The following is a 17,661-nucleotide window of genomic DNA, read 5'->3' as shown; positions in this document are numbered from 1 at the left end:
CCCTGCCCCGCCCCCGGGCGGCCCCGCCCTGCACCTGACTCTAGGCCCCGCCCTCCCGCCCGCCAGCGTCTCCTTGGTGAACAAGGCCGCCGTGGACTACTACTTCGTGGAGCTCGGCCTGGAGGCGCACTTTGAGGCCCTGCGGCACTTCCTGCTCATGGAGGATGGAGAGTTTGCCCAGTCCCTCAGCGACCTGCTGTTTGAGAAGGTGACCCCTGGGCTAGGGGCGGGTGGGGGTGGGGGGAGGGCGGTGGTGCCGGGACTCCCTCCGGACGCCTGTGCCCTCTCCTGCCTCAGCTGGGGGCGGGGCAGACGCCCGGGGAGCTCCTCAACCCGCTGGTGCTCAACTCGGTGCTGAGCAAGGCCCTGCAGTACAGCCTGCACGGGGACACCCCGTATGCCGCCAACCTCTCCTTTGCCCTCAAGTTCCTGCCCGAGGCGTTTGCCCCCAACGCCCCGGACGTGCTGAACTGCCTGGAGCTCAGGTACAAGGTCAGCGAGGCGTCGCCAGGCGGGCGGGGAGGGGGGCCGGGCCGCAGGCGCACACTGAGCCACCCCCACCCCCCTCGCCCGCAGGTGGACTGGCCCCTCAACATCGTGGTCACCGAGAGCTGCCTGAGCAGGTACAGCGGCATCTTCTCCTTCTTGCTGCAGCTGAAGCTGATGATGTGGACGCTCAAGGACGTCTGCTTCCACCTCAAGCGTGCAGGTGAGGCCCGGCCGGGGCCCCCGCCCGCCCCTGGCCCCGGGGGCCCCGGCTGACGCCTCCGCCCTCCCACAGCCCTGGTGAGCCGCGCGGCCGGCTCCGTGCAGTTCCGCCAGCTGCAGCTCTTCAAGCACGAGATGCAGCACTTCGTGAAGGTCACGCAGGGCTACATCGCCAACCAGATACTGCACGTCACCTGGTGTGAGTTCCGGGCCCGGCTGGCCGGGGTGGGCGACCTTGAGGAGATCCAGCGTGCGCATGCAGAGTACCTGCACAAGGCCGTCTTCAGGTGAGCTGCTCCTGGTGCCTCGAGCCGTGGTGGTGCTGGTGGTGGTAGGGTCCCCCGCCCCCCAGCAGCCACCTGTCTCCCACTGGCCGTCCCCCCCCCCCAACAGCCGCCTGTCTCCCCAGGGGACTGTCTCCCACTGACTGCCCCCCCCAAAAGCCACCTGTCTCCCCAGGGGCCTGCTGACCGAGAAGGCTGCGCCTGTCATGAATGTCATCCATAGCATCTTCAGCCTGGTCCTCAAGTTCCGCAGCCAGCTCATCTCCCAGCCCTGGGTCCCGGCTGGCGGCCCACGGGGTGCCGAGCACCCCAACTTTGCCCTCATGCAGCAGTCCTACAGCACCTTCAAGTACTACTCCCATTTCCTCTTCAAAGGTGACTGTCCCCTAGGGCCGGGTGGGCTTGGGGGCCGCAGGGCAGGAGCTACCGGGGGGCCTGGCTGAGCCGTTTCCCCTGCTCCCTCCGCCACCAGTGGTGACCAAGCTGGTGAACCGCGGCTACCAGCCCCACCTGGAGGACTTCCTGCTGCGCATCAACTTCAATAGCTACTACCAGGATGCCTGAGGCCACGACACAGGTGCCCCCCCCCCCCCCCCCCCCCCCGCCAGTACCTGGCCTTCCTGGGAGGGCGGGTCAGGGCGCAGTGACCACACAGAGACAGGCCAGGGAAGCTGCTGGTTTATTTGGGGACCGTGTCTGCCCGGTAGGTAGGGGGCCGGGGCCGCTCTGCCCACCTGGGCCCGCTCCCCACTGCTGAGCTCCTGTCCTCGCACCAAGCGGCTTTTGTGGGGAGCGCACCGAGCGTGGGGCGGGGCTGCTGAGTCTGTGTCAGACAGAGACGGGTCAGGTCCTGACTGGACGTCTCGGCCGTCATGGAGAGACGGGGCGTGGGGTTGCCCGCGGGGTGCCCACCGCCTCAAGGACTCAGCGGGGCTCGAGGCCTCGGGGGCTCCACGTGTGGAGGCCTCCGAGGCAGTTACGAGGATCACGTGACACACAGTTCTGCCGCCCACAGCGGGGGCTTGCTGCCGTAGGAGTGCCCCTCGGCCTCCGGGACCTCGGCGGCCTCCCCCTCCCCGTGGTAGGGGGTCTCCAGGAGCTTCAGCACCCGCCGCACCTGGAGAAGAGCAAGAAGAGGGCTTTTAGGGCCTGCCCGTCCCTCCTCACCCAGCCCCTGCTGCCGGACCCAGGGACGGAGGAGGGGCAGGCGTCCGCTCGCCTCTGAGAAGTCTCCGTTCTCGGCAGCCTCGATGGCATTCTGTGCGATGTAGTTCCGCAGGACGTACTTGGGGTTGCTGGCACGCATGACGCGCAGGCGCTCGGCCTGCCAGGTGTCACTGTCGCCGGCGCCCTCCCTGTCCTTCTCCAGCCGGGCTCTGGAATCACATCCGAGTTCATCTTTCCAGCAGATGCCCCCTCCCACATCTCCCGGGCTTGGTTCCCTGCGTGGGGAGTCGTCTGCAGCCACGTCACGGGGAGATGGTGACGCGGGCGGTCGGCGCCCCGACCTGGAGCCTCGCCGACCCCGGACGGCAGGGCCGGCCTCACCTGTACTCCTGGAGCCAGTCGGCCCAGTGGCTCGTGTTCCTGCTCAGAAGCTCGGCCGAGCTCAGCTGCTCTAGCCGCGACTGCTGCTCGACACGCTCCAGCTCCTTGGTGACGTTGGCTCGGGTGCCGATGAGCGCGAAGAGCTGGGGGTTTGACTGCGCCAGCATCAGCATCATGGAGAGCTGCCTGTGCAGAGGGGCAGCGTGAGGCGCGTCCCGACCACTGGGCACCCGGAGGATGGCTGTCTGGGCACGGAGGAGGTGGCAATGGCTTCAGCGGCTCTGCTGTGCCACCGCCGACAGCCCCGGTGTGTGTGTGTGTGGGGGGGTGACCCGGGCCCGACGGGCGAGGCGGCCGTCCACCCCTGCTCTGCGGCAGCCCTTCCGTGTCGTGGAACGAGCGCACCCCGAGGGGCGGGTGCTGCAGGCTGACTTCTCCCTGCCGCTTGGCCCCTGCCTGTGTCCCGACCCCACAGTGACTTCCCCCAGAGGTCACTGCTGGCTGCTTCTCCACAGTGACCACAAGGCTGGGTCCTCGAGGGCCCGGCGGGCAGGGACAGCACCGACACCCCCTTCCCCGGTCACGCTGGCTTTGTGTTCCATAGGCCCTGCTAGCCGGTCCTCCCTGTGCGTCCTGGCAGCCAGCAGCCACTCACCACAGCGCTGCACTAAATTCTCTCGAACCACAGTCTGTTGGCTTGTTTATCAAAACCCGGAAACCATGCTTCCCACGCCTTACTCGGAGCATGGGCTGCACCCTCAGGACACCGTGTGCTCCTCCAGGGGAGACGGCGCGGGAAAGCGTGGCCCGGCTGGTGATACCCGAGGGCCCACGGAGTCCTTCCTGGGCAGACGAGAGCCATTCCGGGAAGCTGCCCCCCCCCCAGCCTGTGCCACTGGCCTCCCTGTGCGGTGGCAGCATTGCCGCCCTTCCCTCTGACGGGTGGGCCTCGGCGCCACAGATGTGGGGGCCCACCCACCTCCCCAGGTGCCCTAGCTAGCTCTCCCGAACATCCCAACATGCTCTGTTCTGAATGGTCCTCTCCTTCTGGAAGCCCATTCCAAGGAAGGGAGGCCTGGGTACCCACCGGGGATCCATCTGGGGTCGGAAGGCGAGCTTCAGCTCCTCCAGGGAGGCACACTGTGCGGTCAGCGCATCCAGGAACTCGGGCATGCCCTGGGGCTCTGGCCCAACTGGGAAGGAGCTCAGCAAGTGGAAGGTGTTGGTGAAGTCGGCACCTGCAACACGCCAGCGCTCAGGGTGCAGGCGGAGGCCTGGCCCTCGCCTCCCGCACCAGTGCCCGCGACGCCGGGCAGCCTCGTCAGGGTCGGGTCCGAGGGCTCCCGACCCCTGCTCTCCAGACTCCTCCTCGTCCCCACACACCTGCCACCCAGCGTGGCCACCACTCTGAGGTCGGTACGGCAAAGGCACCAAGGTCATCCCCTGGCCACTGTTGCTGTGCTCACAAGCCCCCCAGCCTACTAAAGGAGCCACGGGGCGTCAGGGAGAAGCCCCTGAAACACTTCAGAACAAACAGGGCTCAACACGCAACAGATACTGAGAGTCCTCGGGCCGAGTTGTTGAAACACTAGGAAAACATCCTAAAAATACATACAGAAGGAAATGAGAAGGGAACCAGGACAATAAACGAAACACAGAAGCAGAAATGGAGGAAATGGACAGAAAACAATAAAGCGGCAGAAGTCCTCGTGGGTGACGACTTTAAAAGTAAATGGATCAGCAGACGGCCTCTCCTGTGCTGTCCTGCCCACCTCTCCACACTGGTGTCCTCCATGAACTGCTCTAGCTTAAAAAAAAAAAAAAAAAGACTGGCAGGATGGATTTTTAAATTTTTTTTTTTCCAACGTTTTTTAATTTATTTTTGGGACAGAGAGAGACAGAGCATGAATGGGGGAGGGGCAGAGAGAGAGGGAGACACAGAATCGGAAACAGGCTCCAGGCTCCGAGCCGTCAGCCCAGAGCCTGATGCGGGGCTCGAACTCACGGACCGCGAGATCGTGACCTGAGCTGAAGTCGGACGCTTAACCGACTGCGCCACCCAGGCGCCCCAGGATGGATTTTTAAAAAGACAACTACAGGAGTGGCTGGGGGGCTCAGTGAAGTGTCTCTTGATTCGGACTCTGGTCACGATCTCACAGTTTGTGGGTGCGAGCCCCGTGTCGGGCTCTGTGCTGACAGCACTGAGCCGGCTTGGGCTTCTGTCTCCCTCTCTTTGCTCCTCCCCTGCTGTCTCTCATGCAGACTCTCAAATTAAAACAAAACTACACACTGTCCATAAGATACTTTCAACTGGTTGAGTCAGACAAGTAGACTTTCAGTAGGAAATCGGTAAATGACCATGGTTTTCCTTATATACTGGTAAAACAGTTCATCAGAAAGATTTTTATAAGTGTATGTGCCAAACGAGCACCAAAACTTACAAAGCAAACCTCTGTAAAACGTAACAAGAAACAGAATGGTTCTCTAAGAGCTGGAGGCTTTAGCAGCCCACTTTGGATAATGGATGGGATGTCTGGACCGCAGACCAACAAGGACATGGGGAACTTGAATGCTTGTCACGCTACTGCATCAGACCCCAACAGAACTCCGTCCAATCTTCTCAGGTACACACGGGACAATCTCCAGGGCAGATCACATGTTCAGCCATACAACGTAAGTCTTAATATGTTTAAAAAGACATATCTCTTCCAACCACAGTGGGATGAGAACACAAATCACTAACAGAAGGAAAGCTGGCAAATTCACAAATAATGTCAAAATTAACCAGTGGGTCCAAAAAATAAAAACAAATCACAAGGAAAATTAGGAAATACTTAGAGGCAGGAAAATAAAAACACAGCATACTGAAATTTACAGGATGCCACAAAAGCAGTGGTCAGAGGGAAATTTATGGTGCTAAATACCTGTTAAAAGAACAGATCTCAATCGCAAGAAAAAAGTAAATTTGCAATTGTGTGGTGATGGATGTTAACTACACTTGTGGTAGTGATCATTTTGCATGTGTACGAAGAGTGAATCGTGTTGTACACCTGCAACTAACAGTGTTAACATGTCAGATCTCAAAAAAAAATCTCAATAACTTCATGTTTTACCCGAGGGATTAGAAGAAGAACAACATGAGACCAAAACTGGCAGAAAGAAAGAAAGGTTAGAGCAGAGATAAATGAAATAGAGAACAAAAACCAATGAAACCAAGAGCTGGTTCTTTGAAAGGATCAGCAAGACTGACAAACTTTTAGCTACTGACAAAAAGAGACACGTTCAGCTAAAACCAGAAATGAAAATGGGGCCAGGAGTGTTGATTACACAGAAATGAAAGACTCTGAGAAGAGTGAACAACTGCATGCTGATAAACTAGATGACGCAGAGGTAATCCGCAAATTCTCAGAAACACAATCCTCCACAACAGATTCCGAAGAAATGGAAAATCTGAGTAGTCTTGTAACAAGTAAGGAAACGGAATCAGGAATCAAAACTCTCACAACAAAGAAAACGTTAGGACGTCACTGGTAAGTTCTACCAAATATCAGGGAATTATCCCCAGTCCTCCTTCAACTCTTCTGAAAAACAGGACAGGACAGGACATTTCCTAACTCATTTTATGAGAGCAGCATGCCTAGATATTGAAGCCAAAGCTACCGCGGACCAACCTCCTGTACAAATGTCAACTGGGGCCCTCCTGATGGGGTCTGCGCCCTCAGGAGAAGAGCCACCAGCCCCCGCTGCCTCTCTGTTCTCTGCCCTGGAAGGAGCTCCACCCCAGCAACCTGGCCACGCCGCACCCCGATCTCCGACCTCCAGCCTCCAGAACTGTGACAGATTGAGGTCTGCTGGGTAAGCTGCCCAGTCTGTGTGGTTTGTTACGGCGGTTTAACTTGACTAAGACGGGGTGTGAAGGGAGGAGCTTCCCCCATGCGTTCATCTCAACTGATGCAAAATGGTAAAAATACTCCAAACTAGGTGTAGAAGGAAACCCTCAATTTCATAAAAGCCGTATGTAAAAAAGCCACAGACAGCCTCATACTTAGCAGTGAAAGACAGAGAGCGCTCCCCTGAGGGCAGGAACAAGGGAACCCCCGCTGTACCACTTCGGGTCAACGTGGTACCAGAAGCTCCAGCCAGAGCAGTCTGGTTAGGTCCACACGGGATCCAGCAACTCCGCCTGGAGGTGCAGCCCCAGAACTGAGAACAGGGACTCACACGCCTGCTGGTATGTGTGTTTCCACGGCAGCGTTTTCCTCAGCAGCCCAAGGGAGAAAACAAGTGTGCATCAGTCCGTAACCGGGGAACAGAGCGTGGTCCCTGCACACCACGAGGTACCACTCAGCTTGCGAGGGAACAGGGTCCCGATACCCGCTGCCCCACCACAGATGAGCCTTGGGGACGCTGCTCGGTGGAGGAAGCCGGCACACGAGGACGGATCCCGTGCGGACCCGTTTCACATGAGGTCCCTGGAGGAGTCAGATCCACAGACAGAAGGCAGAACGGGGGCGCCAGGGGCTGGGGAGGCAGACGGCGGTGAGAGTGCCACGGGGACAGGGTGTCCGCCTCGCACACTGAAGAGTCTGGAGACACTGGCTGCGCCACAGCGAACGTGCTTGGTGCCCCGACCTGCTCGCTTAATGGCTGACGAGGTACGTCTTACGCGCTGTACTATTTCACCCAAATGAAAAGGCCAGGCCCCCCCGTGGCGCACTCGCCTGGCCACACTCACCGGTCAGGTGCATGGTCTCCAGGAGCTTGGCCACCAGCACTCCATCGTCCTCCAGTTCGGCGCGCACGAGGCCCAGCTTCCTGCGCATCTTCTGCAGATAGTGCCGGCGGAACTCGGCGTCAAACTCCTCCGCCAGGATGGCCTCCCCCAGCTCGCGGGGCAGCTCGGGCTCCAGGGCCTCAACCAGCTTCTGCAGGTTCCATTTGCACACTTCGGGCTGCTTGCTGTATGCATAGCGCCCGGCGTTGTCCGAGGCGTTGCACACGTGGTCAGGGTCGTACCTGCCACACAGGGTGAGAGAGCCGTCAAGGGGACGATGCGGAGCCCCCGGGGGTGCCCAAGGGCCGTGCCTGCGTGGCCACCGCTCCCCTGCCCCTGCCCCGGCCGGACCCCTCTGGCCGGGTGCATCCCCCCTGCTCACCACCCGCTCCCGCCCTGGCCCCTTCAGCCCGCTCCCGATCTGGGAGTGGAGGCGCCCTTTTAAAACGCTTCTCTGCTCAGAACCTTCCAGGGGACGTCTTCCTCTGGGAATGGCCAGCCAGGCATGTCCAACAACTAAATGCTGGACAAAACGTCCAGAGCAGATGCATATACCCGCAGGCCTCTCCCCAGCGGTCCCTGCACCGTCGGCGCCCACTTGCTGCCCCGGGCCACTCACCTGTCCAGGAACCCAAAGGGACCGTAGTCGATGGTGAGCCCCACGATGCTCATGTTGTCTGTGTTGAGCACGCCGTGGCAGAAGCCCACACACTGCCACTCGGCCACCATCCGGGCCGTGCGACGGGTCACCTGCAGCACAACAGGCGCGGGTTGCCCCCTGCCCCCACCCCTTCTTTCCCGCCCCGATTCCCGCAGGGCCTGTCCTCTGGCCTCCCCGCTGACACGTGTGGGGAGGACAGGACGGAATGTGTGTGGAGGAAAAGGCATCTCGGACGAGCAGGTGTGTGGAGGCTCCAACCCCACGTTCGCCTCTTCCCTCTTTCGCATACTCCCTGATCGTGGCTTTTACCCAAGAAACCAAAAATGTCAGGGAACCTCGATATCCCCGCGACTCGGGCCCAGGAGGACAATGGTATGGACATGAGGAAGTCCGCACACGAGCAGACAAATCCTGCCCTTGGTCCAGGCTGCTGTGCCCAGGGCCCCATCTCGTCCTTTGAGCTGCCGGACAAGGAGGCCAATGACCTACCTGCCGCGGCCCAGAGGGCTGCCAGCGGGCCATTCACGCGGCCACATCCACTGCCCATGCAGCCCCCCTGTGCCCCCCACCCCCGTGTGGCCTCGAGGGTGCCCGGCCAGCACCCGCAGGCACTGGCCCCAGATGCACCTGCCCCGTCACCCATCACGGCTGCGAGCAGAACCCCGAGACACCTCCCGGCAGCCCACAGCCCAGGCGCTTGCCCACAGAAGAGGGCAAGAACCAGAGCGTGGCTAAAACAGGTCAAGAGAGTGGCCAGGGTCAGGCAGGACGAGGCCCCACAAACACCTGCTTGGCACTCCTTCTCATGGAAGCCGTGCTCAAGCGTGCCCCTGCCTTCTCCTTCACCCCCTCGCCGACACTGCAGGCCCCGAGCTGAGTCAGCTGATGGAATGCCGTGGCCACGTTGAGTGTCATGGGTGACCTCTGCACGGAAGCCACGCCTGATGGCCCTTGGGGGGAGGGGAGGCACAGACACAAGCCGCTGATGGGGTCAGCACCGCCATCAAACCGAGGGACTGGGTCAGACAAGGTGTGCATGGCTGGGTACCCAGTGCATTGGGGTCATTCCCTTCACACTTGTCCGGCGGGGCTCGGTGGGGGCACATGGACACACGCCAGTGCCACTGAAACAAAATGATCCTTGGTTTGTCCCAGGACCCCTGACCTTGACGCAGGGTTTCCAAGAAGTCGGTCCTGCTCAAAGCCAACAAGTGGTGACTGGGTTTGGGACAGGGGAGTGACTGACAGGGGCAGGGACACCAAGTGAGAACCTCTGTCTACCAGCCAAGTAGACCGGGTCGTCAGCAGCAGGTAGGGCCGGGGCCAGGGCACCGCCACACCTACCTCCCGGAAGAAGGCCGCATTCCTTTGCACGCTGTTGTCGGCGTGAGCGGCCTGGATCTCGGGATAAAACGTGCCGATCACATAGTCCAGCATCTGTACTCGAATGTCATTCCTCCCCACACTGGGGCCCTCGCGCCCTGTGTGCTCATCTGCAGACTTAAAAATCTCAAAGGATCCGAACCTGGAGGGAAGACCCAAGTTTTTAACAGGTTAAACGTGACTCTGCCCCGTCGTGGGAAGAAAAGTCTGGCTGCTAGATACCCACCTAGGAGCGTGGGAAGAACACGCTGATTAAAACAAAACCAACAAGAACAGAACTAATCTTTCAGTGACACAGAACCAGCCTGACTCTGGTCAAGTCCCACACAGCCCCGGGCGTGCATGCGGGACGCCCAGGAACACAGGGCTGACTCCGGGCACGAGGAGGGCTCTGTGCCCATCCCCCTGCGTCAAGGAGCACGTCAGTGACGGGCATCCTGTGGTGGGGTGACAAGCAGGGTCAGCAGTGGCTCTCCACTGGGTGTCACCCGGAGGGTGTGAGGCACCGTTTGGAGACATTTTTGGTTTTTAGGTCTGGCATCAGCCCCGGGAGGTGGTGGGTGGAGGCCAGGGATGCCGCCCGACCTCCTGCCAGGTACAGGGCGGCCGCGCAGCAAAGAGCAGTCTGGTGCTTCTGCAGGAAGAAGCCCTGGGTGTCCTGGGGTGAGGCCGGTCACTGCCCTGGCTCCTCTGTCCCCCAGGGGATGAAAGGAAAAGCCAGGGACTCTGAGCTGTAGGCGTGGGTGGGGCCAGCAGGCACCAGGGGAATGACCCCGTTGCCCCTGATACACACGGGGTCTGCCTGGCTCCAGGAGGGGGCCCCAAGATGCCACAGCCACTTGTGACAAGCGTGGGTTCAGGTAAGCAGACTGGAGCGTGTGACGCCAGACAGCGCGGTGACATCACGGAGAAACAGGCTTGCGTCAGGAACGGGAACCAGAGAGGGTTCCGGTTAATGAACTGAGTGGAGAATGGCCGCAGCCAACCGGAGCTCGTCAGGTGTGGAGCAGCCTGCGTTCACAGTGACACCAACGAGGCCATTTTCTTGGTGACTTTGATGCAGTTCCTTGTCACGAACTCCCAAGTAAACCGCTCTATACCGCCCCCCGCCCCCCCCCCCCTCCACCGCTGCCTCAGGGGGCCCGCCCACACCAGCCTCGCTCCAGCTACACAGGCTGTTGCCTGGTGGGAAGGGCCCGGTGGGGGAGTGTGGGCGGGCGGGGCACAGTGACCCGCACGCGGGACAGGGTTCCCGGCCCAGACACGCCCAGTGCCTTTTGCGCCTGCGACTCCGTCCCCGCAGGTGCAGAGCATCTACCTCCTGGCCGGTGCGCTGGCGCTGTTCTAGGGACCCACCGTGGGATGGGGTCCAAACGGCGTGTCACTGTGGGGCGCTTCATCTACCAGACTCCCCGCTGTCTAAGCACAGACCTACAGCCTGACAACAGCAAGCGTTCAGACAGCCCGAGGGGACCCCGGCATTACCTTAGAAAAGTGGAAGCTATACGCAACACAACCGTGCACTTTTCATATTTTGGATTACCATCATAGAACACGTCGCGGACAACGGTGGACTGGGATGTGACGCAGGCCCCGGCCCGCGTGGTGGGGATGCCCAGGTGGAACATGGCCTCACTGCACAGGAACTCTCGGATGCTCGACCGCAGGACTTTGCGGCCGTCAGCCTGTCTGAAATCAAACACAGGTCATCGTGCCATCAGGCAGGCGTCCACTCAACACCAAGGTTCAGGCGGCAGATGGGAGGGACCGAAAGCATTCTAAGGGCTTCCTAAAAATCACCCACCGGCAGCTCTAACGTGACTGCGCAAGAACCCCATCACACATGCTACCTGGCACTGATGAGGCCCGAACGTCGCCCCAGACCCGGCGGCCAAGGCACCGAGTGCCGGCCCGTAGCCGGAGGCCAGACCGACGCCGAGGACGGTGAGGGCCACCTCAGGCCTCCCCAGAGGGAAGCAGCCAAGCGCCACACACTCACCCTGTCCATCTGCAACTTGGTTGTTCCAAAGAATTTGTTTTACAAAAGCACTCCTACGGTAACGCAGGGCAGGACAGCATCGTTCGCATACGAAAGGGGGATCTCAGAGTCCCTCAGAGGACGGAGGCCTTGGAGGGCTCGAACTGCTTTTTACCCCAAGCCTCTATTATGATTAAGACTTTATCAGAGCAGTTCCAGGCTCACGGCAACGACCACAGGCCCCCTGCTGCCCTCGTGGCCCTCGTGGCCTCTACCGTCAACGTCCCCACCAGGTGGGACATTTGTTGCCATTAGCAAGTGTACCTGGATGCGCCATCATCACTCAAGGCCCACGTTTAAACGGGGTCACGCCGAGCGCTGCGGACCGTGGGGCTTTGGACAGATGGGTGGCGACGAGGACCCATCATCGCGGTACCACACAGAGACCGCTGCCGCCCTAACCTCCTCGCGCTCCACCCGCTCACCCCTCCCCTGTAACTCATGATCTTTTCTTCCTCTCCGTACTTCCGCCTTCCTCGGAAGCTCGCAGCCAGAGTCGTAGCCCAGACTGGCTCCTTTCTCGTCGTCTTCCTCCATGTCTTCTCACGGCCTGAGCGCTCGCTTCTCATCTGTGCAGGGTCCTATTCCCTCGTCCGGAGGCGCCACGGTCCATTTGCCTCCTGAAGGACATGCTGCTTGCTTCCGGGTTTTGACAGGTCTGAATAAAACTGCTACAAACATCCACGTGCAGGGTTTTGTTGGACACAGGCTCTCAGTCTTTCGGGTAAACGGCAGGAGCACGACTGCTGGGCCACGAGGTAACAGCACCGCCTTGCAGCCACCAGCAAGTGGGTGGAGCACGTGCTCCCGCTGCCACCGGCCTCCCGGCGCCTGGTGCTGTCGGTGCCCCGGGTCTGCCCCCCGCCCCCCGCAGGTGTGCGGCGGCATCTCGTCGCCGTGAGAATTTGCATTTCCCTGGTAACTCACGATGTGAAGCGTCTCTTCGAGGAGCTTGCTTTCCATCTGTGTCTCCTCTTTGGTGTCAGGTCTGTTCAGGTCTTTGGCCCATTTTAAGGGCCCAGGTTGTTTTGTTTTCTTATGATCGAATTTAAGAAGTTCTTTGTCTACTTCGGACAACACTCCTTTATCAGATGCATCTTTTGCAAATATTTTCCCCCGTCTGTGGCTTTTCTTTTCACTCTCGATTTTGTCTGCTGCAGAGCACAAGGGGTGTTGTTTTGTTTTTGCAGAGCAAAAAAGTTTTAACTTTAATGGAGTCCAGCTCATCAATGACTTCTTTCATGGATCTTGCATTTGGTGTTAGATCTAAAAAGTCACGTCCAAACCCAAGGTCCTCCGGGCTTTTTATCTTCTAGGAGTTTTATACTTTTGCATTTAGGTTTATGATTGCTCTGAGTTTACTTTTGCGAAAGGTGGCAAGTTCGTGTCTAGATACCTTTTGTGTGTGTGTTCAGTTGTCCCAGTGCAATCTGTTGGCATGACGATCTTTGCCCCTTTGTCAAGGATCAGCTGGCTGTACCGAGGGGGAGGTCTGTCCTTATTCCACTGAGCAATCCCTTCACCGACACTGCATTTACCTAATGCCTATGGTTTTGCAGTAAGGCTCGACGTCAGTAGTGCCGGCTCTCTGGTTTTGTCATTCTTTGTATCATGTCGGTCACTCTAGGTCTTTTGCCTCTCTGTGCAAACTTTCGAATCCTGTTACCAGTATCTACAGAATGACCCGAGATTCTGTTGGGATTGTACTGAAGTCAAATTGGGACCAAGTGACATCTTGACAATAGTGAGTCCTCCTGTCCGTGGACATGTAATGTCTTTCCATTTCTTTATTTTTGGCATCTTTTATCAATTTTATAATGTTCCTTATAAAGATCTTGTATATATTTTGTTAGATTAATACCTATTTCATTTTGAGGGGTGCTAGGGTAAATAGTATTGTTTTTAACTTCAAATTCAAGTTGCTCATTGCTTATACGGTAAAGGGATTGACTTTTGTATAATTTCGGATCCTGCGACTTTGCTGTAACTGCTTATTCATTTTGGTCACATCTTTGAGATTTTCTATGGATGTTTATCCCCAAACTGAGACAGTTTCATTTCTTCCATCTCCATCTGTATACCTTTAATTTCCTTTTCTTGTCTTATTGTGTTAGCTAGGACTTCCAGTATGATGCTGAAAGGCAATGGTGGGGGAAACAACTTTCCCTTGTTTCTGATCTTAGTGGGAGAGTTTCCAGGCCCTCACCAAGTAGATGGTAGCTGTGGTTTTCTGTAGAAATTCTTTATCAACTTGAGGAAGTTCCTCTCTTCCTAGTTTGTCGAATTTTTGTCACGAATGGGTGCTGGCTTTCGTCAAATGCTTATTCTGCATGTATTGTTACGATCGTGGTCCTCAAGCCTCCACTAGACACATCTAGGCCTCCTGCCTCACCTTGCCTATGGCTCATCCTCGTGTAAGCGACACCTCTAGAAACCAGACCTGGCAGTCACCCCAGAGCTCACTGTGTCGGCCTCTGGCCAGTGTGACCCTCGGTTCACAGCTGCACTCCACTCACCTCCTTCTAGTCTATGTGAGGACCTGTGACAAGGAAACCTGTCCTCAAATGTCATTCCACCCTTCCCTGGCCCTGGGAATTACTTCTCATCTGGTTAGATTTCACTCAGTAGGAAGCTAGCACAGCGCAATTTAATCTTGAATCTGATAGAAATGGTCCTGAAAATATGCAGCCGTATTCTTGCTCGAGGCAGGGTTCTCAAAGCAAAAGCCAGAATTGAACGATTATACAGCAAGGGTAAAGGGCCTCGGAGAGCAGTCCTGCACCCACAGAGCCAGAGGACACATGACAACAGTCCCTTTTCCTGTACACCCATGTCAGTTCCCAGTGCAGCTGCTGGGATGGACCCAACTGAGGGAAAGCTCTTCTGTACCTGCCAGGAGAGGCATATTCTGAAATCCCAACCCCATGGCACGCAGGAGGCAGAGGCGAGAAGTCACCTGTCCACCCCCCAAAAGCCACACCTGGGTATCCAGCAGCAGCTGGCTTTAAGCCACTCGTAGCCACTTTGGACGTTAGCCTCAAGTCTTGCTGAAGTAGGGGACCACAGGACACAGGGAGGGGTGGGGTGGGGTAGGTGGGTGCCAACCTGAGTAAAGGGTAAATTACTGCTTTCTTTTAAAGAAAAAATATTCTAGGGGCACCTGAGTGACTCAGTTGGTTAAGTGTCTGACTTGATTTCAGCTCAGGTCACGATCTCACAGTTTGTGGGATCTGTCGCACAGATCACGTCAGGCTCTGTGCTGAGTGTGGAGTCTGCTTGGGATTCTGTCTCCCTGTCTCTCTCTGCCCCTCCCCCACTCGCTCGCTCTCTCTAAAAATAAACAAATGTTAAAAAAAATATGTCAGCAGACCTCAGGTCTGAAAACATGGGACTTAAAACTCAAGTCTTCAAATATAAAAAGCAACTTCCAACAGCAGATTACTCACAAAAAGGTTTGTCTTTATAACTGGCAAAAATAAATGACCAAAAAGGAATACACGAAGTTTAAAGGTGCTCAAAAGAATGAACAGGCCTTAGGGTGAGAAGCACCCATTCCAAGGAGCAGAAACTTCCGTTAGCCACTGGTGCAGACAACTCTGAGCAGGTGCGGGTGGCGGTGGCGCTAGGCTGAACTCAGACTTCACAGACAGAAAGGTCTGGAGACTGGGGGATGAGGAAAAACCAGTTATTCTGTGGGTCAGAGGTGGAGCTGCTGCGGGGAGACGGGGAGGGGCGTATTCAGTCCCTGGAGGGAGGGCAAAGGGAAGTGGCCAGAGGGGAGACATGCCCTTAGGATTTCCCTGAACCTAAAACGACGACTTGGGTATAACTTTTTCAGCCATTTAACAAACACGGACTAAATGCACGAACTGTTTGACGGAAAAGAGCAGAACAGACTGTCTGCACAGAAGAGGCAGGACGGCTACAAGGCTACAAGAGCACCCTGCTGGGTCAGGCTGCTGGGATCTGGAGCCAGGCTCTGGCCCACAAGTGCCTGGAAGCCTGTGCTTGGGAGAATGTCCACTGGGGGAATGGGATCTGAGGAGGTCTCTCTTGCCCCTTCCAGGGCACTGGCCGCATCTGGGATGCCAGTGTTGGAGGGAAGCAGACTGCCCAAGTAGCTTTCAGACTGCTGACAAATCACCCCGCCTCCCCTGAGCACCGGTGGCCAGGCCGGGGGTGGGCAGGGAGGACGCGAGTGTCTCAGGCAGAACTGATTCCAAAGTCCTTGTGTCGTTTATGAGAACGGCACAAGAGCAACTGCCGGGGCTCTGCGATCAGAGGCGGCAGGATCCCCTCACTATACCGGTCGGAGGGGACAAGGGCACTTGGCAGCGGCACTTCAGCAGGGGAGGAGGCCCAGCGGCCACTGCCCCTCCTCCTGTCCTCTCCTTTTGATCTCAGGGCCTTTGCACCAGCTGTTCCCGTCTCCAGGATGCCGGACCCCTCTCATGTCCTATGCCCCTAGGTGAAACTTCCAGTTACATCTCACCCCCAACTAGGGAGGAAAACGGTGGGGCTGCACACACCGGCCCCCGCCCCATCCCACCCGGAGAAGGGCGTGCGGGCCGCTTTCGGGGGTCAGCCCCCTCCGGGCCCCAGCCACCCGCCCCGGCCCACCTGGAGAAGGGCCCACCTGGAGAAGGGCGTGGGGCCGGCGCCCTTGAGCTGCAGCTCCCAGCGCTCGCCGGCCGCCGTGCACACCTCGCCCAGGTACATGGCGGCGCCGTCGCCCAGCTGCCCCGCGAACTGGCCAAACTGGTGGCCGCAGTAGCAGTGCGCGGCGGGCTCGGCGCCCGGCAGCAGCGCGTTGCCGCTGAAGAAGAGCGCGACCTCGGCCTCGAGCGCCTCGCGGGCGGCGTCGTCGGCGGGCGGCGCGCCCAGGCCCAGCAGCGCCAGCGCGGGCTCCGACAGCGCCACGAGGCGCGGCTGGCGCAGCGGCGCGGGCCGCACGCGGCTGAAGCAGGCCCCCGGCACGGGCCGCGGCGCGGACGGGGCGCCCTCGGGGCCGGGCGGCGGCGTCTCCACGGGCAGCGCGCGCAGGGCGCGGTTGTCGAAGCGCAGCCCCGCCAGCCAACGGGGCGCCGGCTCCATGGCAGCGCCGCGTGCGGCGGCCGAGGCGGAGCAGGGCGCGCGCGGCGGGCGCTGGCCCAGGGGCGGCGACCGGACACGGGCTGCCGCGAGCAAAGCCCCGAGCGCCGCCCTGAGAGCGGCCATCCGCGGGGCCGCTGCGGCGGAAGTCCCTCTGCCCCGACAGGAAGTCCCGGCCCCGCGTGGCCCGCCACCCAATCACTGGGGGAGTAGTGTTTACTACTGCGCCTGCGCGGGCCGCGCCCGCGAAGGCCGGTCTCTGATTGGTTGCAGGGTACGCCTGTCCGCTCCTGCGGTTCCGCCCCGCGGCCGCGGAGTGGCGGGCGTGGGGATGGGCCGGGAAAAGGACTAGCGCGCCGGGGGCTGGTCCGCTAGAGCGGACGGGGGAGCGGGGGAACGGGGTCGTCTAAAATGGCTGCTCTGCGTGAGGAGCCGGCAGGTCCCTGGAGGTCCGACCCGGGAAACACCGGACAGTAGGGACTGAGTGCTCCGAGCGGGGTGACCGTGCTGAGCGACGTCCCTAGTAGACCGCCAGGGTGAAGCCAAGGTCAGCCCCGGCCCCGCTCTGTGCCGAGGGTCTGTCTCCGGATCGTCCTCTAGCTGCGCCGGGCACCGGGACAGGAGGGAAGGAGGATGTTTGTCCAGGAAGGTCGGTGGGGACCGCCCGGGAAGAGCCCCAGGGCAAAGCCAAAGCTGAGATTGGGCGAGACTCTGGCCTGGAGCCTCTCCGGTGCAGGAGCGCCTTTGCTCCCGCTCTTCCTCTGCTCGGAGCAGGATTCCTCACAGGAGTTCTGGATTCCATGCCCACCCGGCGCCACGCTGCTCCTTAAGTGCCGCCTGGCACCCTGTGTTTTTCCTTGCATAGCACTTCCCTGAAACGACCTCAAGCCCTTATTTTCCTGTTTCTTCTGTCTCCCTCCTCACCCGTGCCGCCGGAGGGCAGAGTCTTGATGACCTGGGTGCCAGTTCTCCCAGAACAGCGTCTATGGCTCCCAGAACAGGGGCCATAGACGCCCGGGAGGCTAGGGAGAGCCAAGCCTGGCTTTGAAGGGTCTGCCCCCCACCCCCAAAGACCCCCCTCAGGGTCACTGTTGCTGAATAACTCAGGTGTTCAGTTCAGAGGAGCCTTGAAAAGACCCCTTGATGCCTGCATGGAGTGGGTGGCCCTTGGAAG

General features: G+C 59.1%; 2 protein-coding genes across 2 annotated transcripts in view; one reads left to right on the top strand and one right to left on the bottom strand.

Moving 5' to 3' along the window:
• TUBGCP6 (tubulin gamma complex associated protein 6) overlaps positions 1-2,091 on the top strand; it is a 14,449-nt gene extending 12,358 nt beyond the window's left edge. Inside the window, exons 10-16 of the mRNA XM_049626737.1 lie at positions 45-208; positions 298-492; positions 577-709; positions 782-995; positions 1,168-1,367; positions 1,465-1,569; positions 2,008-2,091. Of these exons, the coding sequence (XP_049482694.1) occupies positions 45-208; positions 298-492; positions 577-709; positions 782-995; positions 1,168-1,367; positions 1,465-1,556 (998 nt within the window). The 3' untranslated portion in view covers positions 1,557-1,569; positions 2,008-2,091. The remainder of the gene's footprint in view (positions 1-44; positions 209-297; positions 493-576; positions 710-781; positions 996-1,167; positions 1,368-1,464; positions 1,570-2,007) is intronic.
• On the bottom strand, positions 1,940-16,641 carry SELENOO (selenoprotein O). The gene is made up of 9 exons (XM_049626585.1): positions 16,033-16,641; positions 10,844-11,047; positions 9,320-9,500; positions 7,934-8,064; positions 7,276-7,556; positions 3,628-3,778; positions 2,541-2,726; positions 2,212-2,368; positions 1,940-2,109 (listed from the first exon to the last, which is right to left on the bottom strand). The coding sequence occupies exons 1-9, from the start codon at positions 16,611-16,613 to the stop codon at positions 1,969-1,971; spliced, it is 2,013 nt and encodes a 670-aa protein (XP_049482542.1). The 5' UTR covers positions 16,614-16,641; the 3' UTR covers positions 1,940-1,968.
• Between the last annotated feature and the right edge of the window lie 1,020 nt (positions 16,642-17,661).

This window comes from Panthera uncia, chromosome B4 (genome assembly GCF_023721935.1).
Source record: "Panthera uncia isolate 11264 chromosome B4, Puncia_PCG_1.0, whole genome shotgun sequence".
NCBI lineage: Eukaryota > Metazoa > Chordata > Mammalia > Carnivora > Felidae > Panthera > Panthera uncia.
This window is presented reverse-complemented; position numbering and strand designations above follow the sequence as displayed.